Source organism: Canis lupus, chromosome 8, assembly GCF_003254725.2.
Source record: "Canis lupus dingo isolate Sandy chromosome 8, ASM325472v2, whole genome shotgun sequence".
Lineage (NCBI taxonomy): Eukaryota > Metazoa > Chordata > Mammalia > Carnivora > Canidae > Canis > Canis lupus.
Genome location: NC_064250.1, coordinates 33862307 through 33887056, shown reverse-complemented (window position 1 = coordinate 33887056; position 24750 = coordinate 33862307). Strand labels below are relative to the sequence as shown.

At 36.0% G+C, this 24750-nt stretch overlaps 1 protein-coding gene across 8 annotated transcripts in view; it reads right to left on the bottom strand.

The window, feature by feature from the left end:
* Nucleotides 1-24716, bottom strand: part of KIAA0586 (KIAA0586 ortholog) — a 109150-nt gene extending 84434 nt beyond the window's left edge. For 2 of the 8 annotated variants that reach the window (XR_003135409.3, XM_025444069.3), the window contains exons 1-10: nt 23847-24715; nt 22834-22904; nt 20744-20813; nt 19632-19701; nt 14767-14941; nt 13719-13940; nt 10240-10393; nt 8799-8966; nt 7494-7617; nt 833-965 (exon numbers count right to left, since the gene is read on the bottom strand). Coding sequence is in view for 6 of the 8 variants with exons in the window: in XM_025444069.3 (XP_025299854.1) it covers nt 833-965; nt 7494-7617; nt 8799-8966; nt 10240-10393; nt 13719-13940; nt 14767-14941; nt 19632-19701; nt 20744-20813; nt 22834-22904; nt 23847-24045 (1386 nt within the window). In the remaining 2 variants the exon portion in view is untranslated. Of the gene's footprint in view, nt 1-832; nt 966-7493; nt 7618-8798; nt 8967-10239; nt 10394-13718; nt 13941-14766; nt 14942-15796; nt 15970-19631; nt 19702-20743; nt 20814-20881; nt 21040-22833; nt 22905-23846 lie in introns of those variants that run through there. The other 6 variants (XR_003135410.3, XM_025444070.3, XM_025444071.3 and 3 more) reach the window with 6 other exon arrangements.
* Nucleotides 24717-24750: the final 34 nt, after the last annotated feature.

Here is a 24750-nt window from a genome sequence, read left to right as displayed (position 1 = left end):
AGGCAGAGACATAGGCAGAGGGAGAAGCAGGTTCCATGCATGAGCCTGATGTGGGACTCGATCCCATAACTCCAGAATCACACGGTGGGCTGAAGGCAGGCACTAAACCACTGAGCCACCCAGGGATCCCCCATATTAATTATTTTAATGCAAACAAGAGGTATTACTATAGTTGTGGCCATACATTATGCCAATATATTCTAAGGACTCAATCTGTCAAATTGAAGAGCTATTAAACAGAACTTGGCTGATGGTAACTACATTTACTCTGGTTAGCATTTTAAATTTGTTGAACCTCTATCTTGTACACCTGAAACTAACATAATATTGTATGTCAACTATAGTTCAATTAAAAATAAAAATTAAAACATGAAATTGGCAATTAAGGTTTCTTTCCATTTAGAAGTATTAACGTGAATGTTAAGTGAAATAGGGATGGGAAGCCCATAGAAGTGCTGGGCAGTCCAGTAGCCAATAAAAGTTATTATCTGGGAAAGAAAGCTAAAACAATATAAGAATAAGCTGGCATGAAGTAGGCATGGCAGACACTTTGTATTGGATAAACAGGTGTTATTCACAGTTCTCTTTCCCCCTTTTTTCCTCTCCAATAGTAGCTGGAAAGCTCGTAGTAGCCAAGGAGCCAGGAATAGAGATCACTTAGGGAGGGCTCCTGGCAAAGTTTTATAAAGAGAACCGACAGGGCCTGACATGTCTTTTTCAGTACTTTGTCTTTATCCTTCTGCTAGCTTTCTGTCCTGGTAAATTCTGTATTTCTTCATAATTTTTACCTTTACTAAACCTCATCAATTTTAATATCCTATTCCCACTTTACCTGGAGTATGCCATTTGTTTCTTTCCTCTTTTGGCCAGGATCATGAAGAAAATCATCAGACCCCTGTACAGTCAAGTTAGCTGCTCCTAGTTCTTCATAGAAAGGAAATCTTTGAGATGATAGTGTATCAATGCTATGAAAGATTTAAAAATAAAGTTTCCTAAATTGTCATAAATTCAGTAAATATTTGAATACATAAATCTTTGATAACCTCTTAGTTATACAGTACTAAACGCTGTACTTTTATACTGTAAAATGAAATTAATTCATTAAGTGATTAAGCATATCAAACACAGAAAATCACATGATCCAAAGTTACTCTGACCAGACTGGTTTAGGCATAGCAGGAAAAGAGCAGGAAAAGGTTTTGCTTTGAAGAAGAGAACATCCAGAAGCTCTTCAAGAAGGGTAGAGTAAGAAACTCTAAAAATCCCCTCCTCAGGAAGAGCAAAGAGAACACTAGGAAAAATGTTCAAAATCAGCATTTCCAGAACTCTGGAAATGAAAAGCTTGCAACAGCCCAAGGAATATTTAATCAAGAAATGACTGACTTTTATTAAGGACAGCAAGCTTTATGATATTTTTAATTTGCTTCATTCCAAGAACCCTTTCCCCAACTCTCCAGCAGCCTTAAAAATTAACAGCTGCACAATCCTTTTTGCTGTGAAAACCAACAGCCTAACAACCACTCAAAAGGGCAGAACAGGTTTGGAGCTCCTCAGAAAGCCCATTCACAGGGCTTCTCTTTATTTGACCTGACTCAGAGCTAGCTCGGTGAGAAACCCTAAGGGCAGATCAGTTTTTTAAAACAGTAGCAAGTGTTTAACATCTAGCTGCCTAAGGTGGCTATAGCAGTTGAGACAAACAAGAGGAATGCCAATAAACTAAAACTCAGGGGAATGAGATGTCCATGGTGGAGCTTTGAAAAGCCCTAACACATTACTGCAGATCACATTACTGCAGATCTAGAATGCCCATGTACAGGGCTCAGCGAATGCTCAAGCAAGATACGAGAAAAGCCTAATCTCTCATGTCTGGCTGACCTTGAGGCTCTCTGCAAGTTAGAAGTTAAGGTTAAGACAGACTTATAAAGTGCCAGAGCACTGAAGATGTGCCCCCACACCACACACACATGCATTCATGTGTGCGTGTGTGCACGTGCGCACATCCCCAAACACACAGCCCCTTGATACCCAGAGGGAGATTTATAGGTTCATTGTAGGTAAGGAAGTCTCTTTCTAATCACTAGCAGACTTAGCTAAACAGAGACCCACCACACGTGACAAAGAACACAAACTTTACAGAACTCACCCAGGAAAGTCACTAAACAAATAGCAACAACATATCCTGGGAGATGGAAGAATCTGATTTTCTGAGTTGCCACATTGTATTATTTGAAATGTCCAATTTCCAACAAAAGTTATAAGACACAAAAAGAAACAAAAAAAAGTCTAGTTCAGGGATCCCTGGGTGGCGCAGCGGTTTAGTGCCTGCCTTTGGCCCAGGGTGTGATCCTGGAGACCCGGGATCGAATCCCACATCAGGCTCCCGGTGCATGGAGCCTGCTTCTCCCTCTGCTTGTGTCTCTGCCTCTCTCTCTCTCTGTGACTATCATAAAAAAAAAAAAAAAAAAAGTCTAGTTCATACACAGGAAAAAGCATAGTCAATAAAAACTGTGCTTGAGGAATTCCAAATACTGGACTTACCAGGCAAGGACTATAAGTTAGCAATTACTGAAGGAAACTATGTTCAAAGAATTAAAGGAAAGTATATACATGAATGAAGTCTTACTAAGTAAAGATATCAATAAGGAGATAGAAACTATTTAAAACAAAGAAAGAAAACCTAAACAGAATTTCTAAAGTTGAAGAATACAATAACTGAAATGTAAACTTCAACAGAGGGGCTAAATAGCATATTATAGTTGGCAGAAAAAAGAATCCATGAACTTATAGATAAGTTATTGAGACTATCCCATCTGAGAAACAGAGAAAAAAAAAAAAGAACAAAGAAATTTTAACAGCCTCAGAGATCTGTGCAGTACCATTAAGTATACCAACAAACAACATAGTCCCAGGAGAAGAGAAAGGTTATGTGTACTATTAACTATATAAAGAAATAAAGGTCAAAAAAGCCCAAAATTTAATAAATATTAATCTACTCATCCAAGAAACTCAAAAAATTTCAGAAAGATAAACTCAAAGAGATCTACACTTAGATATATTATAGCCAAACTGTCAAATGACAAAAGACAAAGGGAGAATTTGGAAAGCAGAAAAATAATTCATCATATACAGGGGTTCTTCAAAAAGATTAACTGCTGATTTTCTATTAAAAAAACATTGAATCCAGAAGGCGGTGCTGACATATTCAAATTGCTGAAAGAAAAAGAATGACAAGAAAAAGAAATTTTTTTAACAATTATTTATTTGAGAGGGAGAAGCAGAGGAAGAGGGAGAGAATCTCCAGCAAACTCTGCTCACTGAGTATAGAGCCTGACACAAGGCTCCATCTCACAACACTGAAATCATGACCCAAGTCGAAATCATGAGTCAGATGCTCAACTGACCAAGCCATCTAGGTGCCCTTCAAAAATTCTATATCCAGCAAAACTACCCTTCAAAAGTAGAAATAGACCCATAGATCAATCGAATAGATAAAGCCCAGAAATAAGCCCACACTTATATAGTCAATTAATCTATGATAAAAGAGGTAATAGAGGTGCTTGAGTGGCTCAGTCTGTTAAGGGTCTAACTTCAACTCAGGTCATGATCTCAGGGTCCTAGGATCAAGCCCTGCATCACTCTCCCTACTCAGTGGGGAGCTTGCCTTTCATTCACCCCCTCCCTGCTTGTGCTCTCTCATAAATAAATAAATAAATAAATAAATAAATAAATAAATAAATAAAATCTTTTTTAAAAAAGACATAAGAATATACAATGAGGAAGACAGTCTTCAATAAATGGTGCTAAGAAAACTGGACAGCTACATGTAAAAAAAAAAAATGCACCATTTCTTACACCGTACACAAAAATAAACTCAAAATGGATTAAAGACATAAATATGGGATCTAAAATCATAAAGCCCCTAAAAGAAAACAAAGGCAGTAATCAGTAATCTGGTACTGGCCTAAGCAATATTTTTCTAGATATGTCTCCTGAAGTAAAGGAAACACCACCAAAAATAAACTACTGGGACAGTAAAGGAAACCATCAACAAAATGAACAGGCAATCTACTGAATAGAGGAGGATATTTGCAAATGATACATAAGTGGTTAATATCCAAAATATAAGAATTTATACAATTGTCAAAGAAAATTTATACAACTCAACACTAAAGAAATGGGCAGAGGACCTGGACATTTTTCCAAGGAAGACATTCAGATAGCCAACAGACACATGAAAAGATGCTCAACACGACTAATCATCAGGGAAATGCAAACCAAAACCATAATGAGATTATCACCTTACACCAGTCAAAATGGCTTGTATCAAAAAGATAAAAAATAACAAATATTAGTGAGGATATGGAGAAAAAGGAACCCTTATACACTGCTGGTAGAAATGTAAACTGGTACAGTCACAATGGAAAACAGTATGAAGGTTCTTCAAAAAATTAAAAAGTAGAAATAACATACAATCCAGTAATTCCAAAGGGGGGCATTAGAATTGGACATGTACCAAATGGGGTTAAACTCCAATTCGAAAAGATATACGCACTTCTATGTTTATTGTAGCATTATTTACAGTAGCCAAGATATAGAAGCAACCTAAGTGTCCATCAATAAATGGGATGAGTGTGGGCAGCCCAGGTGGCTCAGCAGTTTAGCGCTGCCTCCAGCCCAGGGCGTGATCCTGGAGACGAGGATCCTGGGATCGAGTCTCACGTCGGTCTCCCTGCATGGAGCCTGCTTCTCCCTCTGCCTGTGTCTCTGCCTGTCTCTCTCTCTATGTTTCTTATGCATAAATAAATAAAATATTTTTAAAAATAAATAAATAAATGGATGGGTGGATAAAAAATATATGCATATATATACAATGGAATATTGCTCAGCCATAAAAAAGAATGAAGTCTTGCCATTTGCAACAACATGAATGGATCTAGAGGGTACTATATGCTAAGTGAAAAGAGTTTGACAGAGAAAGATAAATATCATATGATTTCACTTGTATGTGGAATCTAAAAAACAAAACAAATGAACTAATAAAGAAAGCAGAAACAGAACCATCAATACAGGGAACAAACTGGTGGTTGCCTGAGGGGAAGGAGCCAAGTGGATGGGCAAAAAGGGGTGAATGGGAGAGAAAGGTACAAGTTTCCAATTATGGAATGAATAAATCATGGGGATAAAAGGTATAGTTCCGGGAAGGGAGTCAATGGTATTGTATTAAAAAAAATAAAAATAAAAATAAAAATAAAAATAAAAATAAATAAAAATAAAAAAAAATAAATACAATGTTTTTGTTTATAACTCTTTTCATCTCCTATCTGATTTATTATTTTTTAAAGATTTTATTTATTTATTCATAGAGACAGAGAGAGAGACAGAGAGAGAGAGGCAGAGACACAGGCAGAGAGAGAAGCAGGCTCCATGCAGGGAGCCCGACGTGAGACTTGATCTCGGATCTCCGGGATCATGCCCTGGACTGATGGCGGCACTAAACCGCTGAGCCACCTGGGCTGCCCTCCAATCTTATTTAAAAGACAACTACATATAGCAATAATTATCAAGCTATATAGATAAGCTTATAATGTATAATAATGCAATATGCATTACAATAACAGCAGAATGAAAGGGGAAGGGAAGGAGCTATACTGGAACAAAGTTTGTGAATCCTATTGAAATTAAATTGGTATTAATCCAAACTAGATTGTTTTAAATTGAGATTTTAATTTTATAATCCCTAGGGTAATCACTCAGGAAACACCTCAAAAAGTATAATAAAAGAAGAAAATTAATACCTATTTAATATTAAAAAAGACAATATGGAGAAATAGTGGAATAAAAAAATACCTAAGACACAGAAAACATAGCAACAAGGCAGATATAAATCTTTTATCAGTAATTACATTAAAAGTAAATGGTCTAGAAGCACCTGGGTGGCTCAGTGGTTGAGCATCTGCTTTTGGCTCAGGGTGTGATCCCAAGCTCCTGGGGTCAAGTCCCACATCAGGCTCCTCACAGGGAACCTGCCTCTGTCTCTGCCTATGTCTCCACCTCTCTCTCTGTGTCTCTCATGAATAAATAAAATCTTAAAAAAAAAAAAAAAAAAAAAAAAAAAAAGCAAGCAAATGGCCTAAAACTGCAGTTTGGAGATGACAATACTAAAAACATAACTTATTTTAAGTTTTTATTACCATAGTTTCCATGACATTCAATATAAATAAAATTATCATGACCAAGAAGTACTTGATTTTTAAAAAACTATTAATGTAAAATTTCAGACATACACAAAAGTAGAAAGAATAGTATGATGAACTCCATATTCTCCATTCACCTTAATCATTAACTCATGGCTATTCTCATTTCATCCATAGTCTCAACCCAGTTTCCTCTACCCTGTACCAGATTATTTTTGAAGCAAATCTCAAATATCATTTCATCAAAAATAAATAATCTGGGTGGCTCAGTCAGGTAAGTGTCCAACTCTTAATTTTGGCTCAGGTCAGATCTCAGGGATATGAGATGGAGCCCCTCTACAGGATCCATGCTGAGGGTGGAGCCTGTTTAAGACTCTCTCTCTCTCCCTCTGCCCATCCCCTCCTCCCACCACACGCACACCTTTTTTCTCTCTCTCTCAAAATAAAAATAAAAATATTCTGCATTCATTAGAATTAATCTGCATTTTGAGAAATTTAGATACATTCATTTTATAACTATATTAAAGTGGTAGATATAGTAGCAGCAGAAAATAGTAAATCTAATATAATTTTTGGGCAGCCCCGGTGGCTCAGCAGTTTAGCACCACCTTCAGCCCAGGGTGTGATCCTGGAGACCGGGATCGAGTCCCACATAGGGCTCCCTGCATGGAGCCTGCTTCTCGCTCTGCCTGTGTCTCTGCCTCTCTCTCTCTCTGTGTCTCTCATGAATAAATAAATAAATAAAATCTTTAAAAAAAAAAAAAAAAGAACAAAGCATAAAAAAATTATACTATTACTATTTTTTTAATGCTTTGGGTTTTTTTTAAGATTTTATTTATTCATGAGAGACATACAGAGAGGCAGAGACATAGGCAGAGGGAGAAGCAGGCTCCCTGGGGTAAACTTGGTGTGGGACTTGATACCAGGACTCTGGGATCATGCCCTGAGCCTAAGGCAAGGCTCAACGACTGAGCCATCCAGGTGCCCCAATCTAAGATAACTTTTATTTTTTTTTTAAAGACTTTATTTATTTATTCATGAGAGACACACAGAGAGGCAGAGACACAGGCAGAGGGAGAAGCAGGCTCCACGCAGGGAGCCCGATGCGGGACTCGATCCCGGGTCTCCAGGATCACGCCCTGGGCCAAAGGCAGATGCTCAACCACTGAGCCACCCAGGCATCCCTAAGATAACTTTTAATAGCAATGCTATACATTTATCAAAATTCCTAAGAAAATTTTAGAAATATAAACAAAGCTATTTTCAATATAGCTTTTACTCCAATCTCTTGTTTTTTACCTGTCTCTCCTCTCAGGATTCCATCCTATTTTTGACCTAGTTAGTGAAGTTTTATCTGAAGGCTCACTTTTTCTTGTCAAAGAATCATGGTTACTCAAAATCTGTTCCAATAGTCTTATATTTTCTGTAATAAAAGAAATATAGTATCACTTTTAAAGTATTGATTCATTTCTTTTTTATATAACAGCTCATATATATTGTACTCAATTCATTCTATAATGTAGGTTTTAAATACACTCATCAAATAAAACCAAATATTTATAACTCATGAAAACCACACTGGTAAAATTTTAGGCCTGAATTTATTTCCATCACAGATAAAACTAATTTAAATGAGACATGTTATCATCACAAAGCCCAAAAAATTACATGATTTTTATCAATAGTTAAAGGGAGATTTGACTATTTCTTTATAGCAAGTGTTAGTTGAATCTTTCTCTTAATAACTTTTATCTATTATGTATTAGTGAGGTTGGTTTGCTTATTAAATAACTTTTATCTATTAGTGAGGTTGGTTTGCTTATTAAAGATCTTAGTATCCTTAAAATGCTTTAAATGCACCAAGACAAAACTCAAATGTATTTAAGTGATTCTGAGAATAAAAGCTTATATGTACCACTTTCACTTACTTTTACTAGAAGAGCTTTAAGGTTCTGTAACAAATTATTACTTTAGGTCATTTATAAAAGTTTTATTATCTATTAAATAGTTAATACCTTAACATTTTTTCTAACTGAACACAGTAATAAATGTTAAATTTCTCCAAGTTTGACTATTGAAATTCCCACCTAAAAACAATATAAAGTAACTTGCTCTAAAATAATCAGCCTTACCTTTAGCAAAGCATTATTTTTTATTAATAACAAAATTTGTTCATAAGAGGTTTAAATAACAACCTATTGAAAATAACCAGAATAATTATAACTGTATATTTCCAACTCCTTCTGCAAAGAATCTAAGAAGCTTGATTTCCCCATTTAAAGAAAAATACTGGGATGCCTGAGTGGCTCAGCGGTTGAGCGTGTGCCTTCAGCTTAGGGCGTGATCCTGGAGTTCCAGAATTGAGTTAAACATAGGGAAGCCTGCATGGAGCCTGCTTCTCCCTCTGTCTGTGTCTCTGCACAAGATAAACAAAATCTTAAATAATAAAAATAAAAAACAAAACAAAGAAAAATACTAAAAATAGAGACCCTACATTAGTTAGTACTAGGCACATAAGAGAATAATAAATAAGGAGTATGGAATCTGTTTAATTTGAGGTAGGTCTAATAAAGTAGTAGATGCTAGTTATGATTGCTTTATTACCTGTATGATCTGTCATCTCCATATTTTCTTTTTCTTCCTTAGGATTTTCCCTCTTTGATATTTTATCATCCTTTGAAACAGGTATAGGAGCAAACCTGCGAGGTGCTGGTGTCTCTAACGGAGATTTCTGCTTATCAAAATCTGTATCTTCAACCTCTCTAGAAAGAACTTTAATAGAAAAAATAAATAAATTCAACTTATTTTTAAAAAAAAACAAACTTTAATTTGTGAAGTGTTACTCTTTCTCAAATTTAAAAAAATAAAAACCAGAATTAGATACGATATTCAAATTAACAAGTACATAGAAATAATTCTATTCTCACTAGAAATCAAAATATAGCTATAAAAATTTTATACTGGGATGCCTGGGTGGCTCAGTGGTTGAATATCTGCCTTCAGCTCAAGGTGTGATACCGGAGTCCCAGGATCGAGTCCCACATCAGGTTCCTTGCATGGAGCTAAATTTCATTAAAGGATAGCCCTTGATTTTCATTAATTCATTCAATAATTTGAAAACACTTTCATTCATTTGGCGCTTTTTGAACTTTTTTTTTTTTTTAAATAGGCTCTATGCTGGGTGTGGAGCTTGAACTCCCCTTTCAACTCCCAAAGTGGGGCTTGAATTCAAAACCCTGAGATCAAGAACTGAGTTGAGATGGAGTCAGAAGTTCAACTAAGTCACCCAAGTGCCTCATTTACTCATTTATTTTAAATTCCAGAGGTTTAATACAAACACATTATGCATTCCTTTGTTACTATAAACAAAGATCTTTAAAATTCTATTAAAACAGGCAAACTTGGGGCATCTGGGTGGCTCAGTGGTTGAGTGTCTGCCTTTGGCTCAGGGCATGATCCCAGGGTCCTGGAATCAAGTCCTACAGCAGGCTCCTCCCAGGGAGCCTGCTTCTGCCTCTGCCTATGTCTCTGCCTCTCTCTGTGTGTCTCTCATGAATAAATAAAATCTTTAAAATAAATAAAATAAAACAGGCAAACTTACATTACTAACTGAAAATCATTAGAAATAGTTTATGAGTGTACCCAGATCATTTCTCTCCTCACAGAATCAAGGAAAATGGTAAATATACAGTTTGTCAGAGAATTGAAAAATGGATTACAAGCATTGATACTACATGAGTAAAATTTTTCTAAACTTGTGACAAGTTATGAAGGTTATTTATTAAAACCATAAAGTAGGACATGATTCCTAACTTGACTAAGCAAGTTTCAAAATGACCTAAAAATTATTTAACCTATAAACAAAGACAGTCTTCTACCACCTAGTAAACACATTTTTGGCTGACATATACTGTAGAGAAAATTCATAGATGACATTTTTCATTCACAGAGAACTACACAGCCAAAACACATTTTTGGCTGACATATACTGTAGAGAAAATTCATAGATGACATTTTTCATTCACAGAGAACTACGTATTTTTACCTTGTTTGGAAGCAAATGTGTTATGTGAAGATAGATTACTGCTACCAAGATTAGAAAAGTCTGGTTTTACAGAATACTTTTCCATCACTCTAGAAGCGGGCACAGCAACAGGCTGAAAATTACTGGTCTTAAGCGCAGCACTAATGAAATGACTCTGGAAGACATACAATTATTTTATTGATTTCAAATATCATTTGAAAGAGATGACAAACTACATTGAAATTTACTAGAGGACTTGAAAACAACATATTAGATTTAATAAACATGAAAATACATACATGTAACTTTCACTGTAGCAGTGACATTGCTGGGTTAAGCCTAGCTCTGTAGTATGACCTTGATCATTTTATTTAACCATTCTAAACCTCAGTTTCTTCCTTTCTATTTCAGAGATGGCTCAGAGGCCTGCGAGGCATGCAAGGAGATAAACAAAAGAAGGGGCTCTAGTCCTAGACCTCTACTTCAACCAGAGAATTTCAAACCAAAACTTCTCATCTTTTATATCCTGGATGATTTTGTTTGAAGGAAAGGGTTTAAAACACTGCTAAGAAGCACTCAGAAAAGTAGCAGCAATAATACATATGCAATTAAAATATAAATGAGCACTAAAGTAACAACAATTTTCAGCATCATTTATTAAAACATCTGGAACGTTTATGTACCTGAACTACTACAACTGATTTCAAAAAAGACTTAAACCAGGTAAAGGAAAACCTAAAAATTTAGTTTTATAGAAGTCTTAAAACTGTGTGGAGATCTCTCTACATAAATAAATGGGACAGGCTCAACAAATTTCATTTCATTAAGCATTTATTGAACTAATAATATATCTGTCACTAAAACTTCAACTTTCTCTGAAATTATAAGCATTATAATAAGATGCCTGCATGAGAAAAGATTCCATTCTCCCAAACTCAGAAAGTCAATGAATTTTGGGTTTATTTATAGAAAAATGGATAAATGACAGACAGATATATAGGACAAGTAGAACTTTCTCCTTAAGAAATCAATGTGCTTTTCAAATGTGTCATCTCCTTTTAACCCAAACAAACAAAATAAAATGTTTTCTAAGTAAAGAAATCAAGGCTCAGAGATGAACAGTTATTTGTAGACCAAGAACAAGCACTCTGACAGACCCACTCCTACCTTCTCACGAGAGCCCATGCTGTCCACTCAAGTTTAGTTGTGGAGTACTTACTAAAACTTTACTTTTTTTTTAATAAATTTATTTTTTATTGGTGTTCAATTTACCAACATACAGAATAACACCCAGTGCTCTAATCCCGTCAAGTGCCCCTCTCAGTGCCCATCACCCATTCACCCCCACCCCCCGCCTCCTCCCCTTCCACCACCCCTAGTTCGTTTCCCAGAGTTAGGAGTCTTTATGTTCTGTCTCCCTTTCTGATATTTCCCACACATTTCTTCTCCCTTCCCTTATATTCCCTTTCACAATTATTTATATTCCCCAAATGAATGAGAACATATAATGCTAAAACTTTACTTTGTATGGCCATAATCATTCCAATAAAAATACTTTCTTCAACCACATGGAAAGCTCAAACCAAGCTCTATTAAGAAGTTTTGAAAATTACAGCTTATTAGTGCTACCTCTGTGATAACACACTAAGCTATAATAAATTTATTGTGTATTCTTCCAAATGTTCTATTTCAATTTTTTAAAGTTTTAAAGTTGCAAATTAGAAAAAAAAAAAAAGTAAATTAAAACCAATGCATTTATAGTGCTGATCACTCATTCAAAAAAAAAAAAATCCCAATCATGAAATGGGCAAAAGACATGAACAGAAATTTCACAGAGGAAGACATACACATGGCCAACAAGCACATGAGAAAATGCTCCGCATCACTGGCCATCAGGGAAACACAAATCAAAACCACAATGAGATACCACCTCATACCAGTGAGAATGGTGAAAATTAACAAGACAGGAAACAACAAATGTTGGAGAGGATGTGGAGAAAGGGGAACCCTCTTGCACTGTTGGTGGGAATGTGAACTGGTGCAGCCACTCTGGAAAACTGTGTGAAGGTTCCTCAAAGAATTAATAGAAATGCCCTATGACCCAGCAATTGCACTGCTGGGGATTTACCCCAAATATACAGATGCAGTGAAATGCCAGAACATCTGCACCCCAATGTTTATAGCAGCAATGTCCACAACAGCCAAACTGTGGAAGGAGCCTCGGTGTCCATCGAAAGATGAATGGATAAGGAAGATGTGGTCTATGTATACAATGGAATATTACTCAGCCATTAGAAACGACAAATACCCACCATTTGCTTCAACGTGGATGAAACTGGAAGGTATTATGCTGAGTGAAATAAGTCAATCGGAGAAGGACAAACATTATATGGTCTCATTCATTTGGGGAATATAAAAATTAGTGAAAAATAAATAAATAAATAAATAAAAATTAGTGAAAGGGAATAAAGGGGAAAGGAGAGAAAATGAGTGAAAATATCAGCAAGGGTAACAAAACATGAGACACCTAACTCTGGGAAACGAACAAGGGGTAGTAGAAAGGGAGGTGGGCGGGGGGCTGGGGTGACTAGGTGACGGGCACTGAGGGGGACACTTGGCAGGATGAGCACTGGGTGTTATGCTATATGTTGGCAAATTGAACTCCAATAAAAAAAAAAAAAATTATATTGAGTACCTGACTGCTGGGTACTATCCCAGGACTTGGAAATCCCAAAATAAATAGGAAACTGTACTATCAGTTCCTTCTGAGGAGAACTCTTCCTTTTATAGTAACCCCATGCCTCATATTCAAAAGCCAATTAAAAATGTTTATGCTTTTAATTAAATGCAGAAGCACTATGTATACCAGATGGTTCTTATCAGAATCATTACAGATTTCTATTCCTAGTCCCCATCTCAGACCTGCTGTCTCAATATCTGAGAGGTACATGCATCTGTATTTTTATAAGGCTCTTCATGTGATTCTGATGCACATTCTCAGGCTAACAAACACTGATGTAAACAAGTCACTGCAATGCAGTATTAGCCCTTTAAAAATGGTATGAACAGGAACAGCTGGTGGCTCAGTCAGTTAAGCATCTGCCTTTGGCTCAGGTGGTGATCCTAGGGTCCTGGATTTGAGCCCCATCTTGGGCTCCCTGCTCAGCAGGGAGTCTGCTTCTCACTCTCCCTCTGTGAGAGCTCTTTCTTTCAAATAAATAAAAAAAGAAATCCTTTTTAAGAAATGGTATGAACAGAAATACCACAAAAAAAAAAGGAAAAGCCAACTCTATGGAAATTCTTACAGAATTTGTGATATTTGAACTAGAATGTGCAGAGAGAGGTCTCCACATGGAAAGGAAGAATGATGAACTCTCAGATCATTATTTAAAAACTAAAACTGTTACAATGTAATGAGCTATTGCAATTACCAATGAATATTAGCTTAGGAATCCAAGAGATAAAGACCATGGGATGTGTTCTGGCTTTATTACAGATACCTGAATATCTATTTGTTGTTGTTGTAATTTTTCAAGATGCCTAAGGTGCTGCTCCATCACCACATTCATTTGCTTTTCATGATCATGACAATGTAGTTTCTCATGTTTATTCTGAATGCTTGTTTGCCGCTCTGTAACACGTTGTAACTGTTTATCAGTCTCCTGTAACTTATTGAGTAATTCTGTAACAGAATTGACTTTTGCTTCCAAATCACTCTGTACCTAAAACAATAAAATATCAACACATCAAAAATATGCTCAATTCACTGGGTGTTATTCTATAAGTTGGCAAATTGAACACCAATAAAAAATAAATTTATAAAAAATATGCTCAATTACTAGGAAAGTTGTTCAAAGTGACCGATAATAAAAATGATCAAACTAGAGTTTTATTCTCTAAATCTCTCATGATTTTATACTTCTATTTTTAGAATCACAGAAATAAAAAGACGAAGATAAGTTATCCTAAAGTAGATCTTTTCTCTCATTAATAACACATTTGCAACAAAGAACTGCTACAATGCCAAAAATAAAATAATTAAGTGGTAATTAAAAAGAAGTAAATAACTAAACAAATTAGCCTTTGATACTCTGCTAATCTCAGACTGAATTAGGTCAGCATCCGGGAGTCCCATCTTAGCTCTGCCACCTATTAGCTCTGGACCTGCCCCTACTCTGACCCTGTTTCTCAGTTTTCCATTTGCCAACTGAGAGGGGTGGCAGAGATGATCTCTGAGTTCCTTTTTAGTTCTAATGTAAGGGTGACCAGTTGTCCCAGGTTGCCCACAACTTGGGAGCTCTCTGGATGTGATGGTTTCAGTGCTGGACCCAGTCATTCCTAGATTCGCCAGCATTATCACAGCAAGGAGGGGGTACATCTCAACTCCTGAGAGGTAATATACAACCACAAACAGGAAAATTTTTTCAAATTAAGAGTGACTAGAATGATCCTAGTCTATGGTGGGATACAACCATTTAGGGACTTGTTCCTAATAAATACTTTTACATTTTACAGAGAAGCTGTGAATATCTAGGAAAAAAAATATACTTTTATCAGTGGGGCTGCTGTAGCAATGGCAGCTGCTGTTGCTGCAGCCACAGTTGTAGCTGAATCAATTCCACTGGGTGAAGTTCTCATTTCCTGAGTAGCAGCATCTTTTCCTGTGCCTGCATCTTCCAAAAGCTGTACCTTTACTTCTTTAAAAACAGGCATGTTTTGAGCCCTGTAAATAAAAAGAATACAAATATATTCAGTAAGCCACATTGAGCCATTTCAAGAAGCACTTGTAGTGGTAATCTGCTGAAGGTGGGTTTTCTTGATTTTTTTAAAAAATTAAATCACTTGGTTTTCCATATCAGGATCTTATCAGTCATTTGGCTAATGAAATCTATGAAAGGTCACTAAACACTAAAGACATAAGAAGATAATTCCTGGAAGGTTATGATATCTCAGAAATAAGACTTGCACATAGAAAAAGACATTGTTACACAATTACAAAGATATATAATCAGGAAGTATAAATGCAAAACATGCAGAAAAGTTTCTAGGGATGCCTGGGTGGCTCAGTGGTTGGGTGCCTGCCTTCAGCTCAGGATGTGATCCTGGAGTCCTGGGATCGGGTCCCACACTGGGCTCCCTGCATAGAGCCGGCTTCTCTCTCTGCCTGTGTCTCTGCCTCTCTCTCTGTGTCTCTCATGAATAAATAAAATCTTAAAAAAAAAAAAAAAGGTTCTAAGAATGCAAGTACCAAGTTTTACTTCCAAAGGAATACAACCCAAGAGAAACTGTTACAATTGCTAAACAACTGTTTAATTCTAACTCATTTAAATATTTATTAATAAATGTCACAGTTTGTGAAAACAGAGCATCAAACACAGATTAAAGCAGCCTGAATTAAAAATGAGAGAAAATACAAACATATTTACAATGAAGGATCTAATTAAATAAATATTAAGAAAAAACTCAATTTTGTAAAACAAAACAAAAAAACACAATAAAAGGAATGACCAACAAAACTGCAGAGTCCCTAGGTAAGTCTAAGTAAGATCAGAAGACCCAGAGCAGCTCTTAAACTTACTCCTCTTCCATATTTCCTCATTTCTAAGAGCATCATTTCTCTGTGTCTCAAAATTTTGAAGTTATCTTGACTCTTAACTTCTCCATTCTCCTCTTACCTTCTCATACCTGAGTTATCAAGTTTTGTCAATTATTTCATCACAATTGCAGGAATGGTGTCACAGAACTACAGAGGCAAGGGAGAACTGAAGAGGTCACCTATCCTAACTTCCTAATTTGACAGATGAAGAAATTGAGGTCCACAGAGGTAACAGGATTTACTTGACCAAAGTCACAGAACCAGTAAGGCACAGTTGGCTTATTATTCCTACAGATGGTCCCAAAACACCTAGCTCTCTCAGGATAGTACGTCTCCCTTCATGCTTCTCCCTCTGGTAAAAAAACAAAAACAAAAACAAACTTCAACATCTCTTGCCAACTATTTCATTCTTGAAGATTTTACTCATTCAGAAACTTCCCAAACACATTTCTCCACCGTTTAAAAATCTAAAATTGTTCCATAGAGATAAGTGAATAGGCTAATGTCTTGTTTGACAGTTGACATGCACCATCCTCTGTCACTGCCCTAGCTTCCTATACATACCTATTACTTCACACACAAACTCTCGAATCACACTGCTGAACACATTACTTTGACCAGCAAGAGAAAATAACATTATAAGACCAAACATCAACTTCTTTATAGGCTTTTAAATTTTATTTTTTTTCTAATTGTCACATCAAATGCTCAATGTAACTAATGTAAATAGCTTCTAAGTGTTAAGAAATGGGAAAATACACAACTTTCTAATTCAGAAGAAATTATTTCTTTTTTTTTTTTTTTTTTTTAGAATTTTATCTTATTCCTAAATCCTCTGAATCTGGCATCTATACCAATACTGTGCAGAAACCGCCATCACCAAGGCCAGTAATAATTTTGGCTTATTTCAATGGATACTTTGAGTCCTTACCTTTCTTTATCTCTGAGCAGCCTATCAAACTTAGAACTTCATTCCCCTTGGCTTTGTTAACACCATAATCTCCTACATCTCTGGATAAACTGAGCAGCATTTAGAAGCTCGCTTGCTTTCTGTATAACTCTTTAAGGTTTGGTTTCCATAGTGTCCTACTCTGTGCCATCTTGCTTTGCCCTCTCATCAAGTCCCTTCAACTGTTCCCAGATCAGGCTACCATTTATACACTACTTCTATCATCCAGAAGAAGCCTAGCTTAGACTTTTCATTAATTTGATCTTTATATTCAATTTCCTATTGGATACTTTTACCTGGATATCTCATAGAGATACTTCAAACCCCCGCATATGTCCAAAATGAAATTTATTCCCTCAAGAATTCTTTCCCAAAGATTTCCTTTCTTGGTTACTACTACTGACCATGCATTTATATAGCCAAAAATCTGGGATTCATCCTTAGCTCCCTTTTTTTTTTTTTTTTTTAAGATTTTATTTATTTATTTATGAGAGACACACACACACAGAGAGAGAGAGAGAGAGGCAGAGACACAGGCAGAGGGAAAAGCCGGCTCCATGCACGGAGCCCGACGTGGGACTCGATCCCAGGTCTCCAGGATCACACCCCCTGGGCTGAAGGCGGCACTAAACCGCTGAGCCACCTGGGCTGCCCCTTAGCTCCTTCTTTACTCTCAGATCTAATCATCAATTTCTGTCCATTCTACGTCTATCTTCTAATCAGTTACTCCTCTCCAAACCAGCAATGATTCTGCCCTCATTCTACCACCCTCCCATGTACTGAGGACCAAATGAATCCCTCTCAAAGAGATTACCCCCAAATTCATAGCCAGTTGGGTTCCTAAACTAGAGTCCAGTGCTCTTCCAATTCATCTTTTGATCCTATTATCTGAATGAGCCTTTTAAGAAATATATATCATACTTTAATATTTTCAGATGATTTGCCACTTCTCTCCTTTAAAGAAGTTTATAACCTACCCCTTCCTTGCTCTCTATCCACCTGTAAGACATTCTACCCTGTTCTAGACACTTTGGCCAGATTCTTCATTACTCAAAGACTCTGGCCTATTACTTTTTATTAGTATAGCTTCAGAGCATATTATGTCAAATAGAGCAAATTCTTCATCATTACAGTTTTTTCCCCAAATTAGCTATTCTCAACTATGTGTATTCTATAGTATGTATTCTTAACATCAGGTATACATATTCTCAACCATATGTCCTTCCAGGTAAATTTTAGAATGACTTTGCCAAATTCCATCTACCATTCTCTAAAATTAATAAATTCAAGTGACATTGACTACAGCAAAGTCTATCTCTTGAGACATAGACTGTCTTTTAACCCAACATGAGAGTCATTTTTATGTTTCTGAATCAATTATTCTCTACATTGAAAACACCTTCTCAAGACTCTTCCTAGTTTGTTTTGTTTGTTTTTAATTCTGTTCATTCATCCTGAAATGGGAAAAGATCTACTGTCTAAGAGGGGTAGTGGTTCAGTTATCTCTCATTGTCCATTAGTTTATGAACTTCTCCCTTCCTGATCTGAGAGTTCTAAGAGGTCTCAGAGATCTCCAGTTAGAGAGTTCTGACTTGAAGGCAAGTTGGTAGGGCCCCTACTCTGGGTCTGCTGCATGGAAGTGGTATTCACTTTCTGTCCAAATGAGGCAGATATGATCTGCAATTTCTGGTTCAACTGCAGAATTTGAGAGACTGCACCACTTTTCATGCCCTTCTTTTCACTTTCTCTATATATATAAGCCCCAGAATACAATTTACCATCAAAATTCCTCTCCTAACCACCATATTACATACTGGGAATTGTAGACTGAACAAAGATAAAAAGGAAAAATATGATGAGCCCAACCAACCAGCTCGTAAACTCTGGCTGGCTCAGACCACACCCTTGTGGTTTAGAGATAGTATTTATTTTTGTTAGTACAATGTTTCCCAGAGTGTAATATGTTTGCCACAGATAACCATAGGTGGAAAAATAATATTTTTTAAATTTTAAATTGCATATTTATTTTAATTGCATTATTTTTAAAAGTGATTTTCCATTCACTGAAGTAATATAAAATGGCCCCTTTGAATAAAATCAGAGTTCAAAATTAAGTAAAAATTTTACTCATTTTCTAAGGGCCTTTCCAGACTGCTCTAGTTCAGGAGTAGAATACATTTAGCCTAAGAATATGTATCTCATCCTATCTCTGCTAATGATAAAAAATAATACAAATTGCCTCCAGAGTAGTGGAGACATATGCTCATCATGGTGCTATTGTTAGAGTTAGTTTTGTATTCACTGGTATTCAAGATAAACTTGGAAGGGACCACTTAGAGCAGCAGCTATCCTCTCCCTTCGCTCCATTCAGATGCTAACCTTGTCCCTTTCTTAAATCTTGGCCAGGAAAAGTCTAAATGTCCTTGGATAGTAAATAATAAGTTTCTGAAACTACTTGAGCATTGCTGCAAGTAGTATAGTGAAGTTATTAAGAGAGCAAACTCTAAAGGCAGACTAGTCTAAATCCCAGCCAAGTGAAAACGTGCTAAATGACCTTGAGAAAATCAATCTCTATGTGCCTCAGTTTCCTCATCTATAAAATGGGGATTCTGTAAAATTGGGATGTGATAGAATCGACTTCATTGGATTTTGTGAGTATTAAAAGAGTTAATGCATATAAAGTCCTGAGAATAACTGTCAACAGCTATTAATTTTATACATGTTCAGCTCTATGAAAAATGTTTCAAACATATTTCACACATTGAAAAGAAAATTTATCCTACGTTCAAAGTATAAGTGAAGCTAATTTTAGAGAATCATATAGAAATAGAAGAAATGGCCCACCTATTTTCTGTAAATGAAACTTACTTTTGCTTTAAAACTGCTCTTAGAGCATCCTTCTGTCCCATGGTATACCGAGAAATAAAGATGTCATTTGCTGCAAAATTGAGAAACAAAATATATTTCAGATTCCTAAAAATTTGCTAAATTTTGGTAAGCTATCCCAAAACAGCTTTTTTAAATTAAGAGAATATTTAGGAATTCAGTAATAAGATTTCTCAATTTAATAAAATGCAAGGAACTGGAGCACCTGCATGGCTCAATGACTTAAGTGTCCAACTCTTGATTTCAGCTCAGGTCATAATCTCAGGGTCATGAGATTGAGCCATGTGACAGGCTCTGCTCTAGATGAAGAGCCTGCTTAAGGTTCTCTCTCTCCGTCTTCCTCCTCCCTCCCCTCTTTTCCCTGTCTTAAAAAAAAAGTGCAAGGAACAAATTAAATGACCGAATAATATTAGTCATAACCCTAGACTTTAGAGAAAAAATATTATCGAAAACACCTGAGGCTGAGAGACATTTTGCTTAAACTCAAAAGAGAAAACTGCTCAAAAATAAAACTACATTTAGGAAAAATCACAAAATTTCCTCAAAGCATATTTTTAATCTATTATCTTACCAATGACTACTCAAAACTTGAATTCAGAGATTATAAATTTTTTTATAAATATTTAATACCAAACCTATGGAACAGTTTAGAAATTATAAAATTACCTTTACAATTACAAATCTTTTTCCAGATTTTAAAGATTCCATTAATAGCTTAATTTGGAAGGAAAAGTTAATTCAAATGAAATAATCAAAATAAGAAAAAACTGTAAGCCCGTGTAATGAAAGTCTTTAAAAAAAAAAAAATGAATGTCTTAAAATCTAAAGATCTAAAATTCTATCCTTACAACAAAATCCTGACACATAAAACATAGATGAGCCATGAAGACATGCTAAGTGAAATAAGTCAATCATAAAACTAGACGTGGGAAATGGAGAGTAAGTGTTTAATGAGTACAGAGTTTCAAATGAGGAAAATGAAAAAGGTCTGGAAATGGATGGTGGTGATAATTGCATTAATGTGAATGTACCTAATGCCACAGAACTTTAAGACATAAAAAATATGGTAAAAAAATGCAAATCTATTCTTTTACCTTTTTGTCTGTTGCTCTCTTCCAGTTTATCCAGAGGCAACTCTTGCACTGCAACATCTTTAGAAAAATCCTTTGAGATATGAAAGGAAAAATGAAAGACTAAAAAAAAAAACCAAACCTTTATGATTTATTACTTACCAAGTACCATGTGCGGCTATGTGACTACTGTGTTCCAGGAGGGCAGGATTGTGTGCTTTTAGATTCTTCATTTCCAGAACCACCATAATGTTTAGGTACCTTGAAGGTACTCAAGATTTTGTTGAATGAGTAAATGAACAAGCAAGCAACCAGTGGCCCTGAAATTCAGATTCAAACCTCAATTTGCCATGTCTAGTAGCCTGACTCATATAACAATTTAGCTGCTACAGTTTAATGTGAAAATCTGATTCATTTTGAGTCAAACAGAGTGCATAAGATGGCCAACAGTGACACAACATCACAAATTAATCACAGCACTCTTTATCCCTGAGCTTATAATGTAGTCTCAGGAGGCTTCTCAACAAGTAAATAGCTTTCTGCTCACATGTGCAACCCTAGACTTCATTTCTAAGATTCTATCAGTGCTGAGACACCATGACTTCTTAAGTACTAGGTTCATTCAGTGTTGCTCTTCACCTTCCTTAGACACATCTTTTTTTGCCTGCTAAAGCGAAAAGAGTAAAGAGAAAATCATAAGAGGAAGGTGATCAGGCTATCCCCTGACAAACAAGTGTGAACTTCCTGCAAACCATGAGTAAGACTAACAATACAACAAAATGCATCTGGGACATTAATACAAAGACCTCCTACAAATGAGTAAGACAAAGTACAGCATGTAAATATGTAATACACAAAAGAATAAGGATGGCAATATACATGGAAAAATAATTATTTTTTTTAATAATTATTATTAATAATAAGGGTATTAATAAAAAATACAAAATGAGATGCATTTTTTACCTATCAAAATGGCAAAAAGTTTTTTTTTTTTTGTTTTTTTTTTTTTTGTCTAATTCTAGTAATGCCCATATTGGTAAAACTAGGGAAAAATAATACCACTAATTCCACTCATGAGCTTGTTGAAGAATGTGTACTGATACAGTCTTTCCAGAGACAATTTATATAATAGTATACCCATCTGGGAAATTATTTAGATAATGGAATTCAAACACCATTAATCATTAAATAAGACCTACTCAAAAAAGAAACAAAACACCAACTCAAAGACTACACATTTATGCAGGGACCAATTATGGCACATAACTATACATTTTTATCGTAAATTTTTTACAGAGTTGATCAGTAAACAGTTTCAATTTCATTCTTAGTTTACCAGTTTCAATTTTCAAGATAATATATTGTGAAACTCTCTTCTTTAAAGACTTGTTAAATTGACAATCTATAGTCAACATTATGATTAGTGATCAAAATCTAATTAGACTGGATGAACGAAATATACTTATCATCAAATATTTTCAATATTATAAAGGTCAAGATGAGAATTTCATGTTATTATTTCTTAAAGACCTCTCAAAAAACTATACAAGGGATCCCTGGGTGGCTCAGCGGTTTAGCGCCTGCCTTTGGCCCAGGGCGCGATCCTGCAGTCCCGGGATCGAGTCCCATGTTGGGCTCCCGGCATGAAGCCTGCTTCTCCCTCCTCCTGTGTCTCTGCCTCTCTCTCTATGTCTATCATAAATAAATCTTTAAAAAAAAAAAAAAAACTACACAAAAGACCTCACCTTAGTTTGAATGACATGTAATCACACCTCACTTTTTAAAAATGATGTTGTTACTGGTTCTTTATCTTTACTGAACAGTATAGTGAGTCTCTGGTCTAGAACACCATTTTCTTAGATAAGAGCAGAGCTTCTTTTCAGTTACAATATTTCTGTCAGTGACATCTTAGTAATGAGTATTTTTGATTCTATGGAAGACTTTTTGTTTATTGTCTCAAATACTATTCCAGTCACAATTGTATGTAAAACATTTCTCTTGGTAAGTGAAATTTAAGCAAAAACAAAGCCTGTTGCTCATCAAACCTGACTTAAGAACACATTGCTCAACAATACTGAAAAGCTTAAAATGAATGTAAGAATTCTTTTGCTTACACTTTCTGACACAGTAGAAATTTCTAATGGAGGCTGTTGATAATTTCTAGCAGAAGTCAAGTCTGATGAACCTAAAAAACAAAGGAATCAATTTTAGTGATTTTAAAATCAGAACCATATCTTTAGAAACCGTACAGGCATGATTCAAGAACTATAAACTCCATATTAATGCAAATTCTAAATTGGAAAGCCACTTTTCATGCAGTAAATTTAAACTGTAATTAAAATATATCCTGATGAAGGTTTTGTTTTGCAGCTGATAACTTTGGAAAATAAGGATCAGAACTGACAATCAAGTGAGATAATTGTTTTAAAATATACCATTACAATGTCGGATTTGGACAAACTATGGGTAGAATCATTTGCCAGGAATAAAATATGTACATACTATAAAACCAGGCCTTTAGTATGCTGCATCTCCCCCAAAGCACATTATATAAGCATTTTTTTTTGTTTTTGCACATATATTCATTAATTTGATCTTTATGATTATCACTGAAATGGGAAAAGCATATGTTTTCTTCATTTTCACTGAACTCCAGACAGGTTAAGTGAATTGAAACATGGAAAGACATCAAAAGGCAGAAGTTATGTTGTTCTACTACGCCAAACTGAATAACACTATCCAAACAGAAGGTAGAGTATTGGGTAAAAAGCCCTACCCATGAACAATAAACACATCATATTACTTAAGTGCGTCCACCATAGATGTGAACGAGAACAATGTGCAAAAACCACACAAGGAAAAAACACAGTAGGAAGTGTTTCATTCATTCCGCCTGTTGGATAGGATTCCATTAGACTGACTCTGTAGCCATGTTCCCAGGGAAAGGGGTTAGCTTTCAAACACCTATACAATCTAGACGGATCATATGTTTGAGAATTTAAACGTTAAAAATCCTCTATAAATTTCCAAACTCACACACACACACACACACACACACACACACACACACACAAAATGAAATGAAAATAAAGATCTACAAAAGCGAAAGCTATTCGGAGTCACATACCACGTAACGTTCCAGTCAAGCTAGCCTCGGTTCTAAGAGGAAGACGTTTATTTGCAGACAACGCTGGAGGAACACAGGGCAACTCCTCTTTCGGCAAAGCCAAATTCTCTCCCTGATTTGGAGAAACTACCTCACGAAGTCTCCTCGCTGGTATTTTAACCCTTCTTTTCTTTTCCGGGCTAAACTCAGCGCCTTTCATATTACGTGTAACAAAACTAGTCCCACAATTATGAATAGGAGAAGTTCTTCTGGGTCCATAAAACTTCGGAACAAAATTTTCACCACTTTGAGGACTTGGGCGGGGGGAGGGGAGGTAAGGAACGAGGGAGGAGTATGATAAAGGGGAATTTTAGGTGATTTCAAAACATGCAGTCATCAACCTTTAAATAAAACAATGCCTAAGATTATCCGCAGAGCTAGAAATTCCCATTTGGTATTTAATCCAGAATTAGAGACCACTGGAACATTATATTTACCCATTAATCCTACTCAGTCCATGAATGCACACGCCAATGAGTCGGAGAGTGAGGATGACAAGAGAATGGCCGCATGAGCAATAATAACCCTAACAATGCAGAGCACTTTCCAAGCAAAGAGCTGGCAGTGCAAGACCAAACAGATGCGGAGGCGGAGTTACGATCTATTGAGAAGCAGGAATCAAGCAAGTAAAACTGACAATGCTTTTTTTTTTTTTTAATCACCCATATATGAAGCTTAATAGCTTTCTTCGGCCGCAGAGTCTTACACACGCCTCCAGGTGCAACCTCGGACACCTAAATCCACCCCTCTTCGTCTCCCGGACGCTCGGCAACCCCGCAGCCGCACCTAAACCCTGACAACAGCTTCAGTTGCCCACGAGGCAACACCCACTTCCCTTTAAGCCGGCCCTTGAGACACAATACGC